Consider the following 11,483-nt stretch of genomic DNA (forward strand, 5'->3'; position numbering starts at 1 on the left):
ATGAGTGTCAAATCTTTAGGCTTTATCTTTATTTCTCTCTCTTTTATCATAGTTTACTCATAAGTCAGCACTATTTGGCAAATTACACTCTATCAGTACTTAATTAAAATGTGTCATTTATTGTAATCTGTGATTTTGTAACGTCTTTAGAAGGCTACTGGGTGGTTTACTTTGCCCTGTGAGGTAGAATTTGCTATATTGGAAGGAGAGAGAGAGAGAGAGAGAGAGAGGGAGAGAGAATTTTCTTCACACTAGAATCTTCAACGGTGGCGGTATCTTCAAGTCTCAGTCAGCACTAGAATGGATGTTTTGTAAATTCCCACTGAGCTCTGAGTCAACGACCGCAAAACACTTCAGTTACAAGTGTCTGTCTTGATTTCCTCCCATTTTTTAGGGACTGTTTTTAAAGCTGTATGGAAAAGAAAAGTGTCGACACTCTAGTCAGTATCTTTACCTACAGCCTGGTGCCACGGTTTGGCTGGAGAAATGTAGTCCGACCTTTTTCCCTACCTGTGCAAGAGCACTGAGAGTGTAAAAAAAGTTTTGTGATTAGGGAGCGTGTATAAAGTTCTCTCTCGGTCAGTTTCGTCAGCCAAAGGTATGTGATATGCGGACTGTGACATACACAGAGCAAAAGCACAAGCAAAGAAATAGTGTGTGGAAAGAGAGAGAGAGAGAGAGAGAGAGAGAGAGAGAGAGAGAGAGAGAGAAAAACGAGAGAGGGAGAGGTACGGAGCGATGAATCAGCTGGGATTTCACGTATGGAATGGAGGTGTTTTTTCGGGCCGGACAGAAAGTGGGTCAGTGGTGCGCCGTGTGAGGGGGGCCCCCTCCACCCCTCCCCGCACGTTAAACTATCCACTCTAAGGACCTAAGATCTCACACTCCCTTGAAAAAAAGGCGGAAAAAAGAAAGAGGTTTCTCTCTATGTTTGTGTGAGACCTTTCCAGAATCCCACAACTTTTCACCGACAACTGATTCTGGTCGCCTCCGTGGCTACGGCCGACACGATTCTAGTAATTCGCACTCTGGTGTTAGGCCAAGCGGTTCTGGGCACGTCAGTGGTTATCTGAAGTGAGACTCTTGAGTTTTATGAATTCCAAGTAGTCACTGGGGTCTTCTCACTGTACTGATATAATACAGGACAGTCAATATACTCCATACTTGGCTCGCTCTTAGTTTTCTTAACTTTTGAGTGCACAATCAAAAGCTCTGTGGGATTTCTGAAACTTATAAATGCAGCTGTCAAGAAAACACATACACACACACACACACACACACACTCACACACTCTGAATGGAGCTTTTTATCTAAAGCTAGCGAAAAGCCAATCCAGGATATAGCCAAAAATTTCACTTGTTCACAGTCGATTTTACCGTTTTAATTAAAGAACTGTGCATTCAGCGAATGGGAAAACACAGGTCAGTCAGATAAACGACTTGTTAGTCGGTCGTTGAGAGCGATCGCAATCTGGGTGTGGGAGATGGTGCGGCATTTGTGTGGCATTCAATGCAAATGATGCGTCGCTCATGGAATGTGCAAAACACACACACACACACACACACACACACACAACTCTCTACCATCAGCCATCAGCAACCTTACTCAAGATGATATCTCCCCAAACCACACACATTTTTTTTTCTTTTGTGGAACTTGGTGGACTCGTGTGAGTGGGGGAGAAAGAGAGAGTTGGGTATTGCGCCGGCGAGGGGGGGGGGGGGGGGGGGGGTTGGTGTTCGTTCATGTTTAGAGTGTGTTTTGCAGTTTTACTCTAATCTTTCAGGAGGCAGCCTCATGCATTCATGGTAAATGTCTTTTTTTTTTTTTTTTTTTGCCATCATTGCAGTGAGTCCAGCTTCCTGTCACGTTGTTATCTCATGTGGTCACATGTTCTGCAATCATTGGTACAAAAAACCTTTCATAACCAAAACAGACTGCCTACATTTTGAATCATGTTTGGGGGAAAATAAAGATTTGGAATATACATCTTACTGTATTATTTTAAAAATCCCATTACTACGGATTTGCTCTTCGGTTATTATCCATGAAGGCCACTTTGCATTGTAAACGAACTGTGGAATTCAATTAACGATGCAGTTTTTTATTTCACAGTTTACGCACAGCCAGGTAGCAGATAAAAAAAATCTTGTACTCCATTCCTTTCAAGGCACGCAGATTCTTTCTTTCTCTCTTACACATACACATACACACACACACACACACACACACACTCACACTCACACTCACACACACACTCACACTCACAGACACACACACACTCACACACACACAGACACACACACACACTGTTTCTTACAAACACTTTCTTCCCTCGACTGTTTTTTTTTTTCTTTAACTGAGTTTTGTGAGCTCCCAGTCAAGATCCAATCAAACCCTGGCCTCGTCTGCGGTTCCTCCTACCGAGAGAGGCGACCGCCGGCCGCTGACCAGCTGGTGAGACCCCCTGTATTTCCTGACCCCAAAACCACCCCCCCACACACCCCCCCACCCCCAAATTCTTATTCGCACCAAATATGGAACTACGGTCGCTCCAGATCCTTTTCTCTCTTTTTAAATTCCCTGTCGCTCTCTATGTCATTCTTTTTTTCTCTCTCTCTCTCTTTCTCTCTTGCGTTGTAGAACTGGATCACCTTCAGTAACTGCTACTGATTCCATTCTTTTTGTTGTTGTTGTTGTTGTTTTTTTTTCTCCGCTTGGTAGTTTGTTTGTTTGGTTTTTTTTTTGCACGGTTGCAAAGGTCAGGTTGCATTCAGTTTGTTTGTTTGTTTGTTTGTTTTTAAAAAAAGATGCTTCAGTGTCACGTCGCCATCTTGCTCCCTTCTCTTTGGCCCCTCAGAAATTGTCCTTTTGCTCTGTATGGTACATTTGAAGGCAAGAGTGCAACTGCACTCCAAAAACAAAAAAGAAAAAGGCAAAAAACCTACAACATATTTACATACTTAAGCTGTTCATTAACCTTATAATCATATTAGTCTGTATACCTTGTGCGTAGGTCAATTTGAATTAGTGTTAGATATGAATAAGTGGATCCTCATAAACATGTATTAGTGAGCAGTGGACTTAAGACTAACTAATATATGGTGTGTGTGTGTGTATGTGTGTATCTCTGCGGCCCTTACAGATAAGATCTGTCCCGTCCCTCAGCAGTGAAAATGGCACTGAACGTCCCAGGTTTAATAGTGATGGCCGGATTCTATCTCCTCATCTTGGGTACAGGAATCTGGGCGTCCTTTCGCTCCAGACGCCACGAAAAGAAATGCGCTGGAAACGGGATGGAAATCACGCTGCTCGCTGGGCGGGATATCAACTTCCTGGTCGGAATTTTCACACTGACTGGTAAGTGCTGGACAAACCAGTAACAACGATTAAAACAACATTAAAAAATATGAGTCTTCAAATAAAACCACCAAGTGCAACCCAACATCTATTATTAAATAACTACACAGGTCACAACCACTTCAAATTATTCATAACTATGGATTAATGCACAATTTACATACATACTTTTTATTGACCTGTACATGCATATTATGGTAATGTATCACTTAGGGTAATATGGATCCATATTAAAGACATTGTTCACTAAGACTCTTAAAAGCATTGACTAATTGGGATAAAGTGGAAAAGATGCCAGGGAATGTAAGAAACACACTGTGATGGGATCTCATTAGTATGGGACAAATAGGAAGTGGAGTACACATCTTTTATCCCAGTAACCGTACAGCGTCTTTGGCCCATCTTAACTTACTGAACAAACGTCCATTATTCACATGGAATGTTTCCAGAAAAGAAAAAAAAAACCCCACAAACGCTTTACTTAAAACAAAAGATTGACAGTACCTACCCACCCCCTGTCAAACAGAAATTTACAGCAGAAATTGGCTCCTTGTCAAACCCATGATTCATGTACTTGTTTAGGAAACAGAAGCAGATATATTAAAAGAGACATGGGGGTAGAAAAGTAACATAGGTACTACATACTGCTGAAGGGCAGCTACTACACACACTAAAGGATCAGGTCTTTTTGAACTAGGAAACTAGACTCTGACCTACTGTTCTAGGGCCCAGAGGACCAGTGCTGACCTGTGTAAGTGTGTGTGTGTGTGCGTGTGTGTGTGTATGTGTGTTTTTTTGCAGCTACATGGGTAGGTGGTGGGTTCATCCTTGGCATTGCAGAAGCTGTCTATACCCCTACACTGGGCCTGGTGTGGGCACTGATGCCAGTTCCATACATTCTTACCTTCTTCCTGGGTGAGTATGAAAGGGCCAAGGGCAGGGGTGGAAACATCAGGCACTTACAGAGTACGGAGAGAGAGAGCGTTAAGGGGAGGAGAGGAGAGAACGTTAAGGGGAGGAGAGAGAGAACGTTAAGGGGAGGAGAGGAGAGAAACTTAAGGGGAGGAAAGGAGAGAAAGTTAAGGGGAGGAGAGGAGAGAAAATGAAAAAGTGAAGGAGGGGTGTGGGGGGGGCTAGAGTACATATAGCAGAAATGAGAGAGAGGCATGAGAGAGATTCACAGAAAGAGAGAGAGAGAGAGAGAGAGAGAGAGATTCACAGAAAGAGAGAGAGAGAGAGAGAGAGAGAGAGAGAGTGCAATACACAGAGGGAGAGGGGGAGAGAGAGGGAGAGAGGGGTCGGAATGTTCGCTGTCTCTGTTTGGTGAGGGTGTCCTCAGGGGAGTCTCCTAAAATTAGCCAACCTGCCGGTAAACCACACCGAGTAACACCTGCATTAGCGGCTTTATGGCCTAATCACCGTTGACCTGAGAAGACAGGTGCATGCCCTTCAGACAAGTGCATTGTGAGGTCAGATGGTTATGACATCAGTGCGGGAGCTCGCTCATTCCTTCCTCTTCCTCTCTTTTGTTGTCCTCCGAACAGGCGGTTTCTTTTTTGCCAAGCCCATGAGAGCCAATAAATTCGTAACCATGATGGACCCATTTCAGCTCAGATACGGAAATGTCCTGAGCAGTCTGCTGCTACTTCCCGCGCTGGTTGGAGACATTCTATGGGTCGCCCGCACCCTGGTCAGCTTAGGTAAACCCAACCTAAACTAAACCACAACTAAACCTCACCATTAAACCACCTACTGCGGACCCAAAACACTGAACACAGCCAACGTTTCAATACTGAACATGTCTAGTTACTACAGAATATTCTCTTCACTGTGTCTTACGTGTCTGAAGAACCTGTGTTTAGATTAGGAACTTTACCTTATACACATCCAGTACTACAGGTATTACTACTCAGGGACTGCCCCGCCACTGATTACCACTGAACACGCTCAATAGTCCACCACTGGATTGGCACTGAACACACAAAATACTCCACCACTGAACAGACTAAATAATTCAACCCTGATTAGCTCTAGACTGGGTACCGACCACTGATTGCCACAGAACACGCTCAGTACCCCACCACTGAAGAAACTAGGCAGGCTGTTATTAGCACTGCTTACTGAATGAAGTCTGAATTTCCAGTCCCATTCATATTAGGTATGATGTCACGAAACAGTACAAATCAAGGATTTCTTCAAAGTGAAAACAGAAAGAGGAATAATGTAGTTCTGATAGAGTATGGTGATGAAATATAACCATAAAGAAGGCATGTAAATTTGGCAGGAAATCAATACCTGTTTATACAGCTATTCAAAGTCAAAGCCAATCAGTAATGAAAGACTGAAAGGCTGCAAATGACAGCCTTTTGACCACCTATAATGCACTGAAATGGCATGTTTTTGTGTGTGTGTATGTGTGTATGTGTGTGCATGATTTAACTATGTCTCTTTTTCACAGTTTTTGTGGCAAGCGGAGTGTGAATGTGTCACCTGTTAATTGTGAAAGGTATTGATTTATGCGCGTGATTCGTTGTTGTTGGGTTTTTTTTTTTTTTCATAATGATAATCATGTGATGCTGTTGGATTTCTATGGAGCAAGAATCCACATATTGTTGTCAGCCAACTGTTTTTTTTCTGAGGCACTGATATTATGTTCTCATCCTCTTTGAAATATTATGCCAGTAACAGCAACAAAAACAAGAACAACAACAACAACAGCAACAAAAAGAAATCAAGCACTTCCTGTTAGCTTATAATAATACTTTGATGATAATACTAGCTGCATAATTACTGTAAACCTGAAACTTCAATATGCTAGCAGGTGTTCAATGTGTTACTTAGCAACCATTTTATGCTCAGAGGTAGAAAATACATGGGCTTAGTCTCAAATGTGTATTTTAGTGTCTTACCTGGTACTGTGTCCATCCAACTGTTTCAAAGATATGAGCATTTTCTGCCCTTACTCTCAGTGCTACCTATCAAAACACAACAGTAAATACAGTTTTGGTCAGAGGTCTGGAAGACACAGAGACACACACACAGAGTGAATCTGTGTGTGTGTGTGTGTGTGTATGTGTGTGTGTGAGAGAGAGAGAGGTGCTGGTAGAGTTGAGGCATATTAGGCATTTTTATGACAAGGTCCTCAAGGCTTCAGAAAAACATCTGAAAGCCCACCACGTAAAAGTAATAAAAAGAAAATTAATTACTTTTAGATTTTTTAAGAGGAGGGAAAGAAAGAGGGAGAGAGAGAGAGGTTATGTTAATTCAGATATTAATAATAGTATGTTTTAATTTGCCGCATAACACAAAAAATCAAGTTTCTGTAGATTTCCTAATCTCTTTTCAGATTTTTATTTAGTGGACCATTAGTAATAGAGCCCACCTAAAGTTAGCCGCATAGATATTGATCCCACTATAAAACGGCTACATTCTCAGAGGCAGTCAGCGGTCATTTGAAATGCAGCGCGAAAGATTATATCACATACCTCTAACATTTATAAAACGTTCTTACAGTACAACCTACAACATAATGTCGGAAATTTAGCCAGTATTTCACAGTTAAGGACTTGAAGACAACGGTCTTCATTTAACTCACAAAAAAGCTGCTTTACCAAGTCAGTCGCTAGCAGTTAGCTCATAAACCAGTCAGTGATTTAGACAGCCAGAAAGTGAGCTACTTCCCACCTGAATGGCTATTTGCTGTTAGCAAACCTGCTATGTCTCTGTTTAAGGGTCATGTTTTGGTGCAGCTGAGTCTCGGCTTGGGGGAGCCTGGCTTTGCCGACGGACGGTTCAGGTAGTGACCGATTTGCTTGCTTGTTTTTGAGTAGACGGTTCTTTTTAGCCTCCATCAGCTCTGCTTCCTTTACGTGGGACAACCGCACACGTCTGACCGGGGACCAGATTTTAACTAAGAAACCCACAGAGGAAGTTTTATGTCATGATCAACCGTCTACTTTTTTTTTTATTTTAGGTCTCTCTGCCTCATTGTTAAATGTCTGTTTTACAGTTTATTTGTTTCGTTTATTGTTTATTCATTTTGTGTTTTCCCCCTATTGTTTGTCACGAAAATCCCGAATGTTATAGCAATAAAAATGTATGGCTTCAATGCTGTATGCTTGAATTACAGCTCTGCCTTCGGCAGAATTAGGAACGTTGAATTTAACCGAACACAATAACCTTTAATTTACCCGGTATTAGATATCAGACCATACCTGTACTTTTCTAACGACATCAATTATTTATCAGTAGCCTAGTATTCAGTGTCTGACGTGAATTGTCACCTTAGTAACACGTCTCATCGGTTAGATAAGACATGGAAAAGTACTGAGTTGCTTTTTTTTTTTTTTTTTTTGTCAGTAGCTCAGTCAGAGTGAACGTGTGTGTGCTAGAAATCTGTGTCTGTGCGTGCGTGTGTATCCGTCCGAATGTGCGTATTGTGTCGCTGCGTTGTGTTTCGTTTGTATGACACCCTCTGTCCGGTATATTGCAGGAGGTACCATGAGTGTCATATTGGACCTGTCTTACGCCTATTCCATCATCATTTCCTCTGTGGTGGCCATCCTCTACACCCTGCTGGGAGGCCTGTACTCTGTAGCCTACACTGACGTCATCCAGCTCATCCTCATCTTCGTTAGCCTGGTACGCGGAGAGAGAGCGAGAACGAGAGAGAGAGAGAGCTTTCCCCCCCCCCAAAGTTTATTGTCATAGGGTTTCAACATGAATTCAAATTTAGCTTTGTAGTTCTACAAACAATTTACAATTTGGTATTTAGCAGACGCAGATGCAATAAGTAAATCAATAAGTAATAATTCCTTATGGTTAAAATGACTTAAAATAAGTAAGTCAATAAGTAATAATTCCCTATGGTTGAAGTTTACTGCATGATTGCCTATCCTAATCCTTACCGTGTTCTCTGCAGTACATCTGTGTGCCGTTCCTCGTCTTAAACCCACATTCTGTGGATATCAGCCTGACAGCTTTTAACGAGACCTTCCAGACCCCCTGGGTGGGTACGATAGAGCCTCAAGATGCTGGCAAATGGATTGATGAGTTTTTCGTGCTGGTGAGTAGCAGTGAGGTGAAAGGAGCACACCACTGTGGTTCCCATGAAAGTGAGCTACAGATGATGTCTAATAACTTATTTCTCCCTTGGAACAAATTTGAGTCAAACAGAAACTGCGATTTTGGTATCGGCTGTTGTGTCATGTGTCAGCGCATCAGTAGTGAGACAGCCCTTTAAACTAGGTTTCAATTTAGAGCAGATGTTAGCGCCGCTGAGTTGTAGCACATTTTCAGACAAACAAACAAACAAACAAACGATAAATAAATACTACATGTGGGGAAAAAAACCCAAATGGGATATCCAACTAATGGTGACTAATCAGAAAGTACCAATTTTATTCTTTAGTTCTGAAATGAATCCGCTGAATTGAACCTTAGTGTGTATTTTCTGTTTGTTATTTTTTACACAGGCACTCGGAGGACTGGCCTACCAGGCCTTCTATCAGAGGATTCTGTCGGCAGCTTCGTATACACAGGCTCAGGTCACGTGTTTTGTTTCCGCCGCCTTCTGCCTGATTCTCGGCATCCCGTCCATCATAGTGGGAGCAGTGGCTGCCTCCACAGGTAAAATGCTTCCCCTCACAGTGCGCACACATCTGTCTTTCGTCTCTCTAGTGTCTCTTTTCCACTACGACGGTGCTGGTGCCCGTGCCGGTGCGGAGCCAGTGCTGCCTTGGTGCCTTTTGAGAACCGGCCCGCATTTCCACTGGTTTGGGAACCGAACGCTACATAGCGAAAGTTTGGGTAATTTCCGTGGGGAAAAAATAATGTCGGACAGGACGCATTGCTTGCTCTTTATAAATTTACTTTTACGCTAGGCTTCCACACAGCGAAACACCTCACGAATTTTGTCCCAGAACTTTTCGCTCTGGGGGCAAAATTCATGAAAATAGTAAGTCTGTCACCTAGCTCAAAAGTTAAAACGAGTGTTTAAATGAAGGTCTGCATGAAGTGGTTTAATTGCACCAGCCAGAGCCGAGAGAGAGAGTGTCTTTTTCTACCACTCTGGGTCCGACTACGTTCATGTAACATGTAAACAACAGCCCGTATTGATGTAGACACAAACTGTTACTCGTGCATCTTTTAATCATATGCATATTTTCATGCTACAAATATCCTTTAGCCTACCGCTACTTGGTCAGACGTTTTTTGTTACTCCCGCCTCTCTAAAGAACGTCACGTATCAAACGCTGAACTGATTGGTTCTCGCGTGGTTTTTATTTGCATAGCCTCTGACGTCAGCGGTTCCAACTTTTGGGACCAGCATTTCTGTGGTGCCGTGCCGGTGCCAGTTTTCGGCTCCGGCACCAGTATTTTGTCAGTGGAAAAGCGCGGGTGCCGGTGCTCGATCGGGCACCGGCACCGGCACCGCGGCAGTGGAAAAGGGGTATGTGTCAGATCAGTCTCTGTTTGTTTGTTTGTACACATATTTGATTTGTTTATGGGTAAATGATTCCATTTTTCCCAGACTGGAACACTACTTCTTATGGAATTCCCACTCCGTTTGAGCGCGGAGAGGCCGGTGCCATCCTTCCCATCGCTCTGCAGTACCTCACGCCCACATACATCTCCATTGTCGGAATCGGAGCTGTCGCAGCAGCCGTTATGTCATCCCTTGACTCCGCCCTCCTCTCCTCCGCTTCTCTCTTCTCCTCTAACATCTACAAAAACATCATCAGGAAGCAGGTAAGATTCAAGATCGACGCAGGAAAACATGCCGCGAGTCGTTTAATGACTCAACAGTAAATTTAACAGTTCTGAAGACTGGTTCGTGAGTTTTAAAAAGTATTGGAAAAAAAACACCACCACTGTCTTATAAATGTCTTTTTTTTTTTTTGGTTTTTGACTCTAGAAGTGGCGGTTCTACTCATATGAGAACCGATCTTTTACGTTTTTTGTTTGTTTGATTGTTTGTTTTTGCGTTTCCTAGGGATTTGGCTAAATTGGCCATTTTAACATTGCACGGACTCTCTCTCCCTTTCCCTGTCACAGGCGTCTGACCGGGAGATGCAGTGGGTGATCAGGATCTCCGTGGTGGTGGTCGGTTTGGCGGGGACGGCGTTGACCTTCCTGGACAACAGTGTGTTGGTCTTCTGGATGGTGGGGGTTGACATGTCATACACCATCATGTTCCCCCAGCTGGTCTGCGTGCTCTTCTTCAAGTTGTCTAACGGCTACGGTGCCACGACGGGCTTTTTGATGGGAATGCTGCTTCGTTGCCTCAGCGGCGAACCCCTGATCAAAATGCAGCCCGTCATCTACTTCCCCGGCTACCGATTGGACGAGGAGTCGGGAATGTACGTGCAGTATTTCCCTTACCGCAGTTTCATTATGGTCTCGACTATACTCACCATTCTCGCTGTCTCCTACCTCACGTCCTTGATGTTCAGCAAGGGGGTTTTGCCAGAGAAATGGGATCTGTTTAAGATCAAAGAGCAGGCCAACGCTTTCGTCCATCCCGAGGAGAAAGGCTACAAAGAGGGCCAAAAAGTACCGAGTGTCGCCAGGCAACTGCTAGACACCACCTGTTGCTAGGTAGCGTGGGAAGGCGACCATTTTGTGGAACAAGTGAAACCATAATGCCATAAAAAAAAAGGCTGTCTTGCAAAAATGTTTATTTTGTTCACTCCATTTTTTTTTTTGTTTTTTTTTTTTTTACTGAACTTGTGCTGTTTGGATGAGAGGGGTCGTTTGAACGTGAAGTTAAAGGATTAGGGAAGGACTGAAGAGACAAAGAAGAGAGAGAATGTTACGTTATCCTTGCCTATCTTTCCTGTGCTGGACAGAGTGACTTATTTTCTCTCCCTTCCTTTTTTTTAATTTTCTAATCCAGTCTTTCATGAACAGGGATTATTCAAGGGTAATATGATATTGTTTTTCACATGTCTGTACCTCTCTGTTTTGTCAGTGTGTGCTCTTTATGTGAGTATTTGGGCAGGCACATACATACACACACGCATGTAATGGTTTCTGCTGTCGCTGCATTTCAGTCATAGCAGAAGCTTCTGGAAAACCCAAGTGCATCGACAATCATAAAGAGACTTGAAAGTGTACGCACA

General features: G+C 43.1%; 1 protein-coding gene across 1 annotated transcript; it reads left to right on the forward strand.

The window, feature by feature from the left end:
• The first annotated feature begins 3,176 nt into the window (after positions 1–3,176).
• Positions 3,177–10,959, forward strand: LOC115823690 (high affinity choline transporter 1-like). Its single transcript, XM_030787722.1, has 8 exons — positions 3,177–3,360; positions 4,162–4,275; positions 4,905–5,060; positions 7,853–8,001; positions 8,282–8,425; positions 8,835–8,988; positions 9,893–10,110; positions 10,417–10,959. Exons 1-8 carry the CDS (start codon positions 3,177–3,179, stop codon positions 10,957–10,959), a joined length of 1,662 nt encoding a protein of 553 aa, XP_030643582.1.
• Positions 10,960–11,483: the final 524 nt, after the last annotated feature.

This window comes from Chanos chanos, chromosome 11, assembly GCF_902362185.1.
Source record: "Chanos chanos chromosome 11, fChaCha1.1, whole genome shotgun sequence".
Lineage (NCBI taxonomy): Eukaryota > Metazoa > Chordata > Actinopteri > Gonorynchiformes > Chanidae > Chanos > Chanos chanos.

Coding starts and splice junctions, on each gene's coding strand:
- LOC115823690 (XM_030787722.1), top strand. CDS start 3,177: ATGGCACTGAACGTCCCAGGTTTAATAGTGATGGCCGGATTCTATCTC. Junction 8,989..9,892: donor AGCAGTGGCTGCCTCCACAG/GTAAAATGCTTC, acceptor CATTTTTCCCAG/ACTGGAACACTACTTCTTAT. Junction 10,111..10,416: donor AAAACATCATCAGGAAGCAG/GTAAGATTCAAG, acceptor TCCCTGTCACAG/GCGTCTGACCGGGAGATGCA.